Source organism: Epinephelus fuscoguttatus, linkage group LG6, assembly GCF_011397635.1.
Source record: "Epinephelus fuscoguttatus linkage group LG6, E.fuscoguttatus.final_Chr_v1".
Taxonomy (NCBI): domain Eukaryota; kingdom Metazoa; phylum Chordata; class Actinopteri; order Perciformes; family Serranidae; genus Epinephelus; species Epinephelus fuscoguttatus.
Genome location: NC_064757.1, coordinates 45,273,427 through 45,289,977, shown reverse-complemented (window position 1 = coordinate 45,289,977; position 16,551 = coordinate 45,273,427). Strand labels below are relative to the sequence as shown.

The 16,551-nt window shown below is 41.2% G+C and overlaps 2 protein-coding genes across 2 annotated transcripts in view; both read left to right on the top strand.

The window, feature by feature from the left end:
- Positions 1 to 2,638: 2,638 nt before the first annotated feature.
- The window catches only part of LOC125890731 (golgin subfamily B member 1-like), a 104,404-nt gene continuing 90,491 nt past the window's right edge, over positions 2,639 to 16,551 (top strand). Inside the window, exon 1 of the mRNA XM_049579512.1 lies at positions 2,639 to 2,737. The gene's annotated coding sequence lies outside the window, so the exon portion shown is untranslated. The remainder of the gene's footprint in view (positions 2,738 to 16,551) is intronic.
- LOC125890729 (protein mono-ADP-ribosyltransferase PARP14-like) overlaps positions 3,474 to 16,551 on the top strand; it is a 72,526-nt gene continuing 59,448 nt past the window's right edge. The window contains 4 exon segments of the mRNA XM_049579507.1: positions 3,474 to 3,495; positions 4,587 to 4,669; positions 5,986 to 6,270; positions 11,605 to 11,687. Of these exon segments, the coding sequence (XP_049435464.1) occupies positions 6,087 to 6,270; positions 11,605 to 11,687 (267 nt within the window). The 5' untranslated portion in view covers positions 3,474 to 3,495; positions 4,587 to 4,669; positions 5,986 to 6,086.

Sequence of the window (16,551 nt, the reverse complement as noted above, 5' to 3'; positions counted from 1 at the left end):
CAGAATGTTCACTTGAAATAAAACAGCAGTCTGACGGCAAACTGTCTCAGCTTCTATACTCACTGCGACTCCTGGTGGACAGATGAAGAACTGCAGCTGGTTTCCACACATGGTGCTAAGGGGCCTTACAGGACTTTAAATATTTACATACCTACACATCTGCAGAAACTTACACTTATATTTATGCAACTAGCTATCAAGTGTACTCAGAGTGATGATAAATAGATAGATAGATAGAGTACAAGTCTATCATCTATCTATCTATCTATCTATCTATCTATCTATCTATCGTTCTATCTATCTATCTATTGTTCTATCTATCATTCTATCGTAGTAGTCAAATCAGAGTAGAATAATTTGACAGGTATAAAGACTTAAATTATTTACAAGGTTGCTCGTCTAGAGATTATTAGTCCAGTCAAAAGAACACAGAGTTAGCACTATTTTACTCATCAATACAGCGAAGAAAACTCTGAAACAAAAGTTTATCACTTAAACTGATTACAACCTATTTTAAAACATCAGACATCAGGACCAACTGTAAATCACTGAAACGTTTGCTGAGGTAAATCTGTTCTGACTAGGATAAACTAGAAGGACTAGTAGGTCCTTACATTTCCTAAAACACTGAAGCTAATTTTCAAGTCGTCATTATTTTTGATAAATTAACAACATGTTTGAAATATAAACTGTTCAGTTCTCTGTAACAATACAATTCTCAACACTAAATCTGGTGACAACAACAACAACAGTACAAAAATATTTACTTGCATGTGAGTTTGGTTCATGTCCTCCATCACTGCTGCTGGTTGAAATGAAATGCATGCTGGGATACTTGTGTACCGCAAGTTCACACAGGTCACCTCCAAAAGCATCCTTGATGAAAAGGACGAACAAGACGGGCGAGTATTTGGACCATACTTGGATAAATGCAAATGTTAAATTAAGTCCACCAAAGCAGAAATTCAGAGAGGCCTCAGATCTCTGGGAGAGCCTCTGATGTCATTAGGATCTGTAGTTTAGAAGCATTACAACACTCCAGTTGAAGATAAGACAAAGATAATATAAGACAGTTTAATTCATGGATAATGAAAGAAGAAGGGCACACAGATCTTACCTCTACATGACTACATATACACAAACTAACAAAAATCATATTCACTTTCATTTTTGAATGATTGTTGAAGACCAGTGGAGAAGCTTTAATATGCAGCCCTCCATTCTGTGAGGACCTGTGTTTCCTCAGATGACCCTCCACTTAACATTTAAATGTTATTTTGCCTGAACACAGTTAATATGCACTATAATAAGCCATGAAAACATATCATGGAATCAATTACAGTGATTAACACATATTCTAGTCAGAAACAGAGGCAGCACAGTTGTTGACTTTCCAATACAAAAATCTCCAGTTCTGACACTAAAGTTTATCTTCTGAAACAAATCACTGATCTGATACTTAAAACATCACAGAGACATCAGAACCACTGGTCAATTAACAAAGTGTTTGCTGAGGTAAATCTGCTCTGACTGAGATGACCTAGAAGGAGCAGCAGGTCCTTGCATCTCCAAATATATTAAGCTAAATTTTAAGTAGACATTATTTGAATTAATCGATGACAGAACTGAAATATAAACCGTTACTTTCCTGCCTAAACTTGAAATTACAAAAGCTAAATCTGGTGACACCAACAACACTTGTAGCACAAAAATATTTACTTACATGTGAGTTTGGTTCATGTCCTCCATCACTGCTGCTGGTTGAAATGAAATGCATGTGGGGATACTTGTGTACCACGAGTTCACACAGGTCACCTCCAAAAGCATCCTTGATGAAATGGACGAACAAGACGGGCGGGTATCTGGACCATACTTAGATAAATGCAAATGTTAAATTTAGGACAGCAGTGACGTTTCACAAGTCCACCAAAGCAGAAATTCAGAGAGGCCTCAGATCTCTGGGAGAGCCTCTGATGTCATTAGGATCTGTTGTTTAGCAGCGTTGTGATTTCCCATCACTCCAGTTTAAGACAAGACAGTTAAAGATAATATATCACAGTTTAATAAATGGATAATTAAGGAAAGAGGATGCACAGATCTTACCTCTGCTCGACTCCACATACACAAACTAACACACTAAATGTTAAATGTTATTTGAACTGAACATAGTGAACATGCTCTATAATAAACCGAGATAAAATACTGTGGAATCAGTTATGATGATAAACACATATTACAGTCAGAAGAACACAGAGGCAGCGCTACTTCATCGTCACTTTAAAGCATGAAAATGTTTCTGTCAGGTTGGAGCATCAACTACAGGGTTTAGTTTAGTTGTTTGTAGTTGGCCAGTCATTTCTCTGCTTTCATTAAATCTGTATTCATGTGTAGAATTGTCACAAACATTTATAGAATATTTAAAAGACAAAAACATGTCAATAAAGTGATGTAAAGTTGATATTAAAAAGGGTGGCACTCAGAGGCAGGTGTCTACTTTGTCTCTGGATCCTGTCAACACCACCTCACCTCCTCCTTCCGTCATCGGTGAGCCCCCCTCCGGACTGAAAGGGAGTCCCACTCCGCCTCCATCTGCAGCTCCATCCGTTTATTTCTCCTCCTTCACCGGACACACAAACCGGGACCTGCTAACAACAGCATCATGTCAGGTCTCTCAGAGTCAGTAACATCCGTAAAATCCGTTACAGCGGGACAGCAGACTGGCTCCGGATGTTAGCAGGTGAAATAAATGACACTATATACCTGGTTACAACTGAATATGGTCTCTCACAGCCACCTCCGTTTGACACCAAGCTCCAAAACATATTGAAGCTAACTGCTGCTCAGCAAGCTAACGTTACACCACTGATTTCTCATCAAGCTACTTCACGTTACTTTAAGTCACTGATATTGTGCTCAACAAATCACTGTACAACAAATGACCACTGATATGGTGACACAATCGTTCACAACAATAAGCGGAAGTCCTTGAACAGAAAACAAGTCAGTCCAAAGCTTCACAGACACAAAAATGAACGTATATTGTCGTAGTTTAACGGAGTTTGTAACAGACAGCTGAAACACAAACAGCTTCACAGCAGCACACTGGAAACCACATGTGGGTTCAACAACTCCAGTTTGCAGGGGCTCCACAAGATGGCGCCGCTGCCACAAAAATCAAACCTGATGGAAACAAAGCGCAGTGGGAAAAGTAACGTTACAGCCTGCGTTACATTACCAACAGGATAAAGTAGTTCATAGCCTGATGGGGAAATATAACAGTGATTAATAAAGTATGACATTAACAGCAGTAACAGTCACAGGACTCTTTTACCACCAACAATCCCATTAAAAAATAAAGGTGTAGTTTTGTCTGACTTCAGATCAGTGAAATGTTGATGGATCAAATTCTCCTGAGGGCGTTTTTCTGTCTTAACTTTCACTTTCTATCGTCAGACTGGTGACGACTGACAGAACAGCGGTGGTTTTCATCTACAGGTAAAGATTATAACTTATTACAGTTTAAAAAAAGATATGCTAGAAAACTGATGTTTTTCATATTTTATTTTCACATATTTTTCAGTCACAGTTTTATCAGAGAATCTGTCTGTCTGAAGGAAACTCTGACAAATGTTATTCTGTTTTGGTTGTTGAATCACATCAACTTTAAAGTTACAATTAAAGCCTTTACATTATTCTGAAGTTTAGTTTATTATCTCTAGACATTAATGTGACTGAAGCAGTGCAGATATAAAACATAAAACATGATTCTTTAATAAATGTTAATATTTAGTTTATGCTCTGGAGACCAGATATGTTTAAGAGTGTAATGAGAGAAATCTGAGACAGCAACTCTGATAGAGGTTATGTTTCTATAATATCACATTTAAAGTTGCCATTTTAGATTTAAACTAAAAACCAAGAAGAGGCTGTAACCATAATCACCAAAGTGACATTAGCTTGATTTTAGACTTTATTAATTGTTTTGTCGTCATTTTTAATCTTGTTTTGCCTTTTTAATCTGTTTTTGTCACTTAGTTTTAAACTGTTATTATAACTGTTGAATCTATTGTTTTACATTTGAATCATTTTTATTGTCCCACGTGCACTGGTCCCAAAACTGTTTTTTGTCTCATTGTTTTATGGTCTACACTTGTTGTCTCATCATCATCATTTGATTATTGGTGTTTAGTTGATCACATTTTAAGGTAATGTAACTGAAGAAGCTCCGTCACATTAAATCATCTTTATTTATTCAGAATCAGTGACATCTCTTTTGTGAGACCTCACGACAAACTACAAACAGCCAAACGTCGTTACACATTATGTAGGCGACATTATAAAATGCATTGAAGTAAAAACATGACTTATCATTTTAAGGGAATTTCACACACACACACACACACACACACACACACACACACACACACACACACACACACAGGTTATCACATGATCCCTGTAACCAGAGGGCAGGTTGTTCCTCTCAGTCCCCACTGTGGTTGTAAAGGTGAGCGAGACACTCCACTCTGCAAAAACATTTTGCTCTGTAAGTCAGATCATTTAAATTGTAATTATTCTTTCTGTAGGTCGTTAAGGCAGCAGTTGGTCTCCAGCTGAATTAGTGGCTGATGTTTCCAGCAGAGTGACGTCATGGCGACTGCAGCATCAGGTGAGTCCAGTCAGACGTTAGTAGTTTTCTCTCAGTCCCCACGAGATAAATATGGACCAGCACTTTGTCTCACTTGTTAAAATCAGGTTTGTAAGTTCTCGATGAAACTCAATCAGCTGTTTCGTCTCATTTCAATCTAATTCAACATTAAATAGGAGAAGCGCTATAAACTGTAAGTGGCTGACAGAACCTGCAGCAATCAGAGTCTTAACCAACACATTTTCACTGTGACCTCGTCACATGTCCACGTTTGGTCATGGACTTTCCACGTCCACATATGGCGTCCAAGGTACCCTGGGTGTGTTGGTTGTTGACGTTCTGGGACGCCGTGTCAACTTCAGCCTGTTACATGCATTGTCTGTTTTCAACATACACTTCTGTTTTCACAGGAAATGTACAGTTTGATAGTCTCAGTGACGTTTGTTCCTTCAACAACAAAAACGTGGTTGGGTTTAGGAAAAACAACAGGGTTTGGCTTTAGAATCTTACAGGACATGAACACCGCTCTCTCAGGTGACAGTCTGTGTTTGTTGGACCCATCCACCCAATCAGAACATGTCAGAGCACCTGGAGGAAACCCACGCTGACACAGGGAGAACATGTCAGAGCACCTGGAGGAAACCCACACTGACACAGGGAGAACATGTCAGAGCACCTGGAGGAAACCCACGCTGACACAGGGAGAACATGTCAGAGCACCTGGAGGAAACCCACGCTGACACAGGGAGAACATGTCAGAGCACCTGGAGGAAACCCACGCTGACACAGGGAGAACATGTGGGAGCACCTGGAGGAAACCCACGCTGACACAGGGAGAACATGTGGGAGCACCTGGAGGAAACCCACGCTGACACAGGGAGAACATGTCAGAGCACCTGGAGGAAACCCACGCTGACACAGGGAGAACATGTCAGAGCACCTGGAGGAAACCCACACTGACACGGAGAGAACATGCAAACTCTGCACAGAGGGGATTGAACCAGCAACCCTCTTGCTGTGAGGCGCAGTGCTAACCACCACACCACCGTGCCGCCTGAGTGAAGAACAGTCTCTTATATTAGTAAACTGAATATCTTCATGTTTTGGACTCTTGGTCCTTCATGTGATTTGTTCCCACTGTGACAGATTAATGATCTTATTCTTTGAGTTCGTGTCTTTAGCCTTATGTTAATAAAACACTGGTATAAATGTTATTTTTTTAGATAATGAAGGAATAATCATGTTCCCAGCTTCAGATAAAGGCCAGTGTGTATTCACAGTGTGTCTCTGTGAGTCAGGTCCTGACCTCGGTTCTGTTTCTCGCTCCTCTGCCGCAGAAACGAAAGTGAAACTAGGCTGAAGCTCAACGACGCTCCGCCGCCTGTTTGTGTCAGTCAGTCGGTGTGTGTGAGTGAGTGTGTGTGAACCGGACAGCAGCATGGATGAACCCGAGTGTCCGCCGGTGACCGTGGAGGGGGACTGGAGTCCGGCTCAGACCAAAAGCATGAAGAACAAACTGCAGCTGTACTTCCAGAGCAAGAAGAAGTCCAGCGGAGGAGACTGTCGGGTGGAGGCGGAGGACGGAGCTCCGAGGGCCGCCGTGTACTTCAGATCAGAGGACGGTGAGTTTTTATTTCATCATCCGACTCACTGCGGAGCTTTTTACTGCATGTTGATGGGTTCAGGTTTCACACAGAGTCCGTTTAACCCCCTTGGACGGAAAACGTCCTTTTCAGTCATTTTTCAGTTTTTTAATTTTTTGATAACTTTGGCTGTGTTCATGCTATAGGGTGACTTCAGGTATATTGGGACATCAGGTAATTTGGGACAGCATAAGAAAATATCATGGTACTTCTGCCCTGCAAAGTGCATGGCAAAGCATTTGGTACTGAGATCTTGCTGTGGAAGTACATGACCAAAGTCACATGATATAATTCTTGTGGCATCACATGGGGGGGTGTGGTCAGCATCAAACAGGAAGTTGACCCCAAAAAGCAGGAGGGGAGAGAACTGACATATGCTCCAGCTTGACTTTAATATAAGGGTATAAAATTTGAATGATTAATATATTGTAGATATAAACTATATACAAACATGTATGATGTAATAGTGTACCAAAATAAACATGTCTTGTTTTCAAATTATGTTTACATTTTTTTAAATAGGCCTAGGACATTTTCTAGGTGTCCCAAATTACCAAACACGTTTGGTAATTTGGGACAGCATGTTTCAGGTAATTTGGGACAATGGCAAAAGGCTATTGAAATGAAATCCTAGCACTAGTGTATTCATATTATCTGATAAAAAGAAGGACAACACATCTATGTCAACCATAGACTGTATAAATAATGGACATAGTCATCGTGACGTCACCCATTGGTTTGTGATGTCATGCCATGTTGGTTAATGTAGGTTAACTTGGGCTAGCATAGATGCTAAAAGTCAACTAGTCAAGATAACAAGCTGACTTACTGGGTTAGTTGATAAGTTTAAACATTTTGCTAGTCGAGCTAATGCTAACTCTGCTAACATTGAAGGCAATGAAAATGCTAGCGATACTACAGTCAAACTCCAAGAGGTCTAGTTCAATAAAAACACACATTTGGGTGGTCTAACATAGCTGGATCGTTAGTGGATTAGTCAGGCTTTCTAACCATATGGTCCATTTGATAATTTGGTAGTTTATTGGTAGAATTTTTTTTTTCATATGACTGTAGCCTATAACATAAGCTTGAATGGGAGCTGTCAATCAAAATGTAGCCACGCCCTAAAGCATACACTGCTTTATCATCAATTTTAAATTAAACGAGGTCATAATTTACTGAATGAACATCATGCTGTATTGAAGAAGACTTTAAACTAGCGATTGAGACCACCCAAGTTACCAAATATGCTGTCCCAAATTACCAAACATGTCACTGAAAGAAAGTTTTGTGTCAGCTACAATAAAATTGTGAGCCATGCTTTGTAGAAATATCATATACATTTAATTTCTTCACATAAATAAAGTAGACACCTTGAGGAATTCAGAAATGCATCAAATGTTGGGTTATTTTTTCAAATTGATGACAAGAATGCGATCACTTGATAGAATTACAAAAAGTGTCCCAATATACCTGTATTCACCCTATAGTATGACATTTGGTCAGAAAACTTATTTTTGGTGATATTTTGAAATTTTAAAGCCGCTCCTAAATCAGGTCTAAAATACACAAATGGCAGCCTTTTACGACACCTCACCCTCTCGGACGAAAAACGTCCCCATTGAAACATTTGAGACATTTTTTGATTCCCCTTCAATTTACATTATAAAAGCGTGAGTTTTTTCTATCTCTGGCAGTCAGGTTGGTTAGAGAGACCCAAGAATAGTAAAAAAAAACCAACTAACAGATGGGGCCAATTTCCATTTTTGAGGCCCTGCTGTCTTTTCAATGCAGTTCCTGGTTTGGCCACTTGAAGCACTATAGGCCCAGGACAGAGAGGACAAATGCAGAGTAGATCAAAAAATGGTCTTGCTGTGCTCATAAGGATGTGACAGTGTGGTCTGTATAAGAATATTGCAATATTAGTTTGTGTGTGTGTGTGTGTGTGTGTGTGTGTGTGTGTGTACATGGACTCAAAATACACAATGCCAAATCCCTATGTGAAAATATAGCTAAATGTAAAACCATAAATTCCGTATTTGTTCATCACATCCTCATGGCAACTTGGAAACATGAAGTTTCTCCTGCTTCCCCAGCAGAGCAAACACACACTAAATAATAAGCAGTAAAATTGCCTGTATTTTTTCTGCTATTTTTTCATTATTGAGGTTTGCGAGCCATTGTTGCCAAAAAAAAAAATTTAAATAAATGCTAAGTTAGTGTTGATATGGATGTCTGGGGGCTGTGGCTGTGTAGATAATAAAAAAATATTTTGTGTGTGTGTGTGTGTGGCTAAAAATTTCAAATTATGAGCTGCAGGTTGCTGCAAGGTTACATTAATGTTCTCTCCATCTCTCTCTCTCTCTCATACATACACACACACACACACACACAATGGATATTTGATATGTTTAATCCGAGTAGGAGTTGGTTAAAAGATTTAAGCAAAAAAAAGGTAGAACAAAATATTAATATTTAATATTTTTATGGTTGTTTTTCAACAAGGACAAAAAACATCCTGAAGGGGAAAGGTGAAAAAAAAATAATTGAAACTGCACAAAAAATAATAATGCATAAAAATTGGTGTTGTTATTAATCACTCACATATCACAAACTGTGATAATTAGAAAAAAATTCCATTTAACATTTATTATATAGAAAGTAATTCATAATTTATGTTTTTTTCATAAACGTAACAGTGACTTCATGTAAAGAAAATGGCATATAAAGGGTTAAAAATCTCAAAAAGAATGAATATTTGATATGTATAATCTGAGTAGGAGTTGGTTAAAAGATTTAAGCAAAAAAAAGTAGAAAAAAATATTAACAGGACGAAAAACGTCCCGAAGGGGACAGGTGTGATTTTTTTATAAGGGGGACCGAAGGGTTAAACACTTTATTTCTGCGCGTCGTCATGAAGGATGAGTCAGGAGCAACAAACAGGATGTGACTTCATCTGCGACACAAACTCAGGAATTAACATGTGACACGTCACAGTCTGTGTTGCTTTACACTCTCCAACTTTCCCAAGACACATTAAACTGATCCCAGCTCAGACTGTCTGGTAAAGTTAGTTCATAAACAACACGCAGATTATCAGCTGACTTCCCAGCATGCACTTCACCTTCCCAAGCCACTCCTCATGTTCACATGATGAGTCACAGCAGGAGATCAAAACACTGAACATGGAAACACTGATCTGTGGATGTAAACCTGCAGAAATAAAATAAATTGAAATTAAAAATACAGTGAAGCAGTTTCAGTGATGTCACGTTCACACCGAACACCATGTGAATTTTCACGTTGAGTTACTCGTGCGACTTTGAACTAGGAATGTAACTCACCAGTTTCATCACGATATGATATCACATCGATTCCTCTGGAAAACAACACGATATTTGCTGATATTACAAAGTCTGTGATACGGTTTTCTGTTTAATGAGTCTGGTCTCACTCTGAAGTTGTGACCTGCAGCGCCAGAAACCAACGGAAAAAGGCGCCCTTTAATGTCGTCGACATGATACGTGGCCAGTTATCGTCATAGTTCAACTGCGCCCAGCAGCGTCAGAAGGAAACACAGTGGGACAAGGACAAAAGTTAAGGCAGTGAAGTTCATGTGGGGCGTGTGTGAGGGCGGGGTGATGGATGGGTCCAACAAACACCAAATTGCACCTGAGAGACTGAGACTTAACGTAACCACGTGTTTTTGTTGTTGAAGGAAAAAAACATCAGTTGGTGGTGTTGTACTGACGTAGTGCTTTTATTTTGAAAGAGACTGTGTTCAAATTGTACATTTCCTGTGAAAACAGAAGTGTATTTTGAAAACAGACAATGCATGTAACAGGCTGAAGTTGACACGGCGTCCCAGAACGTCAACAACCAACACACCCAGGGTACCTTGGACGTCATATGTGGACGTGGAAAGTCCATGACCAAACGTGGACATGTGACGAGGTCACAGTGAGGATGATGATGATGTGATGTGATTCAGGCGTCTGTGATCGATATGAGACAATATTATCAGATGATTTAACACAGTCTGTTACAGAAGAAGCTGCCGCCATTTTCTTTTATGCTTTTGGCAATATACAAACAACACGTAAACAATAAGAGCAGTAAAGACATGGGATCAGGTAACCCTCAGGGCTCTGTGTCAGATATCTTTTCATTTGAACCCAAACCAACATCTTTGTCATTAAACTTCAGAACTATCTGTCCTAAAGTCCTGAGGACAAACTTTTCCGAACAGCCATAGACCCTCTTAGGGTCGACATCACGGTGACATCACAGTGACATCATGTTATCAGCTGGAGGTGCAGCTGCCTCTCCCCCACAGGGCTGTAGGCTCCATAGGAGTGTTAAAATGTGTTTGTCTTGTTGTGTTATTGGGAGCCAGAATAGAAGGAGTCATGGCTCAAAACCAGCCGCCACTGCCCGTCAACAAAAACAAAGACAACTATGGTTAAATGTGATAAGACCAAAGGACTGGACGGAGGCCATCATCAAAAATGCTCACATGTGCAGCGCACACTTCATATCAGGTTAGGGAAAAAGTATTTCCTGTTGTAGGGATGAATAAGGTTATGTGTATTAAGGGTTATCATGTCCACCTCATCAGAAACTGGGGAGGGATTAAGAGGAAGATTGGATTTCTCTGCAACGCTAACTTTTTAGCACATTAGCTAACGTTAGCTTCCATAGCAAAACAAACAAGTGTGGTCCTCCTTTGTAAGATTGGCTTCCTGTGACATCATCCATCCACTGAGTGAGAGCATACGGGTCGGCCAGTCTGGTCCCGTTGGTCAGTGTTTACTTATTCAAGTAACACTGGCGGTCCCGGAGAGTGAGTGACCTGACATGGTGCGTTGGTAAATTCAGTCTGACGCTCTACACTAAAATGAGAGCCCTGTTGGTGGAAGAAACGCAGCGTTATATTTCTACATGAATGAACCAACGGTTAAGTTAATCACACATTCACTCCGCTCTGCATACAGCTAGTGTACAGCGTACCTGAGCAGGTAGTGTACTTCCTGGTGTCTCTGTAGACAGTGATATCTGCTGGTGACCTGATTACAATAAATAACTGAGTCTTTTTTTTTTTTAATTATTTTTTTGGGCTTTTTTGCCTTTAATTGACAGGAGAGAGTGAAATGGGGGAGTGAGAGAGAGTGGGGGATGACATGCAGCAAATGGTCGTGAGCCAGAGTCGAACCCGCGACCGCTGCAGCGAGGCAATGCCTCTGTGTGTGGGGTGCCGGCACTATCCACTATGCTACCGATGCCCCAATAACTGAGTGTTTGATGTGATTTCAGTGAGAGAACGAGTCCTCGCCAGGAAGAACCATGAGATCATTCTGGAGAATCGAACAGTGACGTTACGTCTGATTTCTGCAGCTGTAAGTAGAGACGATGTCACAGACACGTTATATTATGTAATATATAACATACACAAGCTTCAGTGTAATAACTGTGACCTCTGACCTCTGGGATTTGTAGTTCTACGGTTTTTCAAATTTTATGTTAAAGACTACATTTCATGCCAGCCTCAGGTTACACATTAACCTTTCCTCCAGCGCCACCTTCAGGACCAACTTTACATGTTCAGCTGCCCCCAGTGAGATGTAGGGGCACCAGGAGAATTTAATTTTAACTCCACTTACAAGTTTTCTCTGCACCTTTCGACCACGTCTCTCAGTCTGTGTCAGTGCGTGGAGCTCTGTCAGTCGACCTGACGTCAGTTCCTCATTATTCTCTGCTCTTGAAATAAAAGCTCCAGGCAGACCTTGATTGTGAAAGGATACTCTGAGCAGTGTTCAGGCTGTGGCGTAAACATCCTGCAGGAGGAATATTATTACTGTTGGAGGAAGGAGGCTGAACAGGGGTGTGTCTACATTTCTTCATGCCAGAATAACACTGCTGTTGAAAAGAATCTCACTCTGCAGGAGGAGGTGGTGTTGTGTTCAAGGACTGTCTTTACCACATGAGACTCCAGAAAAACACATGTGCTCTTGAAGGAAAGGGTCAGCACATGGGCATAGGAATTCAGTTTCTGAGTTAGTGACAGAGCCAGAGAGCCGACTGAAAGAGGCCGAGACAGAGAAATGTGTTGAGGGGGAGGAGGAGAGAGAAAGACAGAGAGCCGACTAATGAAGTCATGTCATTGGAGGACATGTTCAAATGTCACAAAGTCTGAATTTTAGTCTGTTATTTTATAATAAACAGTTCAGCTGAATATATTTTGTTTGGCTGGCAGTTCTTCTGATCACTGACAAAACACTGATTGGACATAAGTCAAAAAATAAAAGTAACTGAGAGTACCAAGTTACTTTTGCCGTTTTCTCGTAGCTTAGCTGCTACATTTCTCCGTGGATAGCTTCAGTGTAGTGAAACCTTATTTAGATGTAGAGGAGCTGAAGCTTCGCTCACTACATTGAGTGTTCAGGCGTCCTCCTTCAATAACTTTCCTACAGTCCCTGAACACAACACTGACTGTGTGTGTTTGGCTGGTTTAAAGTCAGTCACCTGCTCCTTCTATAACACAATAGCCTACATGTCTACATGTAAATGAATTCCCTAGATGTGTGACGGCAGCAGGAAGTTGGACTTTAACTCTTCGTTCTCATTGTGTTGTTCCTGTCGTGGACTCTGACAGGGCGTGTTTATAACCTGACCGACCAGCACGTTAATGATCATCTAATGATCACGATAATGTTTTATTCAGTGGTTCAAAAACATCCTGAAGACGACATGTTGGAAGGACAGTACATAGTGAATGTATAAGTGACATGTTAACTTTGAAACTCTTAATTTTCCTGCCCTTAAATTTCCCCTTAATTCCACTAAATGAACCCTAAAATGTCACAAGTGTCTTGTTTCATCTCTTAATTGTATCTAGGCTGTTTCAGACCAACTTGCCCGAGGCGCACTCAGTTTGGTAGTTTGGCAGACCGAGGTGCGCTGAGATGGGTGTGGCGGCGCAGCAGGGGGAGGTGTCGACAGATCCAGCTTGGCGCAGTGACAGTTTCGTTCATAAAGGCTTCGCTGAAGGTGCGCTAAAAGCTCACCAGCTGAAATCGGGTCTACTGTCAGCGCAGGTGTAGCAGAAGTTTGGCTGACCAGCGGACAGTGCGCACACGTCGCCAAAACCTCACAGGCAGGTTTCCAGAATATCAGGCACATTAACGATGCAATAAATAGCCACAAAACCACTATTTAATGCAACTATCTGCAATCAGCACATAAATGTATCTCTATATGACTGTCCCGTCACATCTGATGTCAGATCAAAGGGGATTGGCACCGTTTGCAACGGTGTGCTTGCAAAAATATTGCCGGGGGAAACAGGTTTTGGTGTAACACGCCCACAAAAATATCACCTACAAGACGCGAACCATGGCAGAAAAATGGCTACATCCCCGCAAGATCAAACACCGCAAAAGTTAGTAAAGGACGTATTGAAAACTTCAACCGGAGGTGGTAGGGCGGGACTTCAGCGGGTGGCTTGTTCTGCCCAATGAGAGGCTGATCTATGCAGCGAACTTCGGCCCACTCAGACTACAATTGTGGTAAACTCCTCCCAGGCTACCTTTGCATCATCAGCCCGTGGAGGTCTGCTCGCAGTTCCGTATATTCGGACACTGTGAACTTGGACCTCCCAGACCGAAACATCAGTTTCCTCCTTGGAGTCCTCCTAAGTTTGGCCGTCTGACGCTGCTGCTCTCTTCTGCCATGGCAAACTGAGTAAACTCTCATTACACCTTTGCGTGGCGCATTTAAGGGCGAGGAGAGGGGCTCATTTGATTGGTGTGATGTGTGTAAAACCCACTCCATGCCTTCTCTCCTCCCTCTTTCTGACATGCGCAGGTAGGAGGGACGGAGGTGGGAAAGAGGAGTAGCTGCGCCAGGCGCACGATGTGCCAAACTTGCAAAATCCACCTGGCCACACCCAGTTGGCGAAGCGCAGGTGCGCTGCGCCCCCACCGCGCCCGGTCTGCGAAACTAGAGGCCTTAAGGTTTAGTTTTTGTGTTGCACCGAGTCTTAGAAGTCCAGTTCAGACCAAAGATTCTCGACGAGACAAAACCATTTTAGAACGCTGCAGAGAAAAGTGTCAGCGGTGTGAACTGGCTGATCTGAGCTCAACTCAAGCCAGCTGATGATGTCACCTGACACTCAGCTGGTCAAATGGTGGTTTTAAAGCACGTTACCTGTTTCAGCAGCCAATCAGCTTGTAGTGAAGTCTGCTGGTCAAGTCAAGATGACCACAGACGGCGTGTTGGTGTGCTGCAGCAGGTGCTCCGTCCCCACTGAACCCTCTGTTTCCATCCTGCTTATGCGCCGCCCACACACACACACACACACACTCATTGACTGATGAATTGGTGCTGGTTATTGATATTATTGTGGCGTATTGATTATGAATACAGTCCATCTGATGCTGGTTTTGTTGATGTGTTTTGCCGTTTCATCACTGCTGCAAGAGCGTGGAGTGATAAATAACCAAACATGGTGACCTCATATGATGACATCACATTTTGGGTTTACTTGACCTTATACTTTATAAGTAGTATACAACTACTTCGACGTGTTGTCCTCGTTCGTGGACACTTTTTTGTCCTATCTTGTGGTCCTTGCTGATCAAACTTGACTATCTAGAGGAAGTAAAAGTCGTAACAAGGTTTCCATCGGTGAACATGAGGAGGGATAATTTGAACAACACACTAATCCATGTTAAAATAAGTTGGCAGCCATGTCTGCCAAGTCAGTCTGCAGCTGATCTCTCAAGACAGATTCTGCAATCTACATTGTAGAATCTGTTGGCAGCCCTGTGTGAAAGACGACTAGAGAGGGGGGGAGGGCGGGGCTTTGATTTTGAATTTTTTTTTTTTTTCCAGCGGATGTCTTAGTTACAACATGATTGAGCTAACTGGAGTAGTTTCATGTCATATCCGACAACGGGAGGCTTTTAACAGATGACGTCCTGTTGTTAGCTTTGCTAACTGTCCCTGTCAGCTGCAGCCACTGATGCTTTCTACACATCGTGATTTCCCAAAACTGAATAAATACCACACATAGCAACACAAAACTGCTTTGCTAGCTCAATCATGTTGTAACTAAGATATCTGCTGGAAAAAACATTTTATTCACGGACCGTTTATTGAGTTATTACCTTATTTTTATACAGTGTATGGTTATTACAGACACCGCTAATGGCTAACGTTAACAGCTAACGGCTAGCCCAGCTAATCTATGACAACCATGTTAATTAAAATAAAAACGTGCACACAGAAATAGTAACGTTTTTTCAGTCATTGTGTTTATAGACTTAACAAACATCAGATTAGTCTACACGGTGATATAGTGACGTGAAAAATGTGATATATAGCTAAACTCTGCTGGTTTTCTACCCGAATTATTTGTAAACAACACAGCGATTCCCTGGGGGCACCGCCGGAAGTGAAGGGTGTGAGCGATCGCCGAGGCCCCTGCACTTCCATTAGTCGAAAAACTCCAGGCTGTGCCTCCAGAGGTAAAGGAAGAAAAAAGTTGTTTGGTTTTTTTTTGTTTTTTTACCGATGGGTTTCCAGATTGGTCTGTCACCAAAGTGGACAAGGTCCAAAACCTGATCAGATTTTATGGTTGAAACTTAATTTATGATTATTAATGTTTGTAGTTTAATATGACGACAAATTTGACCAATTTTGAAATTCAAGAAAAGACACTGTTAATCAGAAATCACTTGTTTGAAGACTGGACTTAATTATCGTCTCATTTGAGGACATTGGGACTTTATTATATGTTTAGTTTTGTACTCATCAGATCCTACTGATCTTAGATTGCTGGGAGAAATTAAAATGCATACCAAACAAGAGTTCAGGTCTCAGGAGGACATTGATTCCAGCTGCGCTCCTGATGAGAAAATCAAATCAAAATGTTGTGGCAGATGTTTAAATCCTGGCAGCTGCCACAAGTAAACAGTTGAGTGGGAAACGCTGCATATGCTAATTATGACTATCACTAGGATATAATGATAAAGGAATGCCATTTTATGTCCAAGAGGTCAAAGGTCACTGTGACATCATAATGTTCTCTGGTCATCATTCATATCTTAGGAGCAGAGGGAGAGACGTTTGGTCAGATACTGATTTGGTGACACTAATTGTTGGTGTCCATCTTGAATCTGTGCTGCTGAGCTGAAGACGTCTGTGAAGCATCTGTCTTTCTGAATTTGTAGCTTCTTTGCAGCATCATTTGCCCGTGTT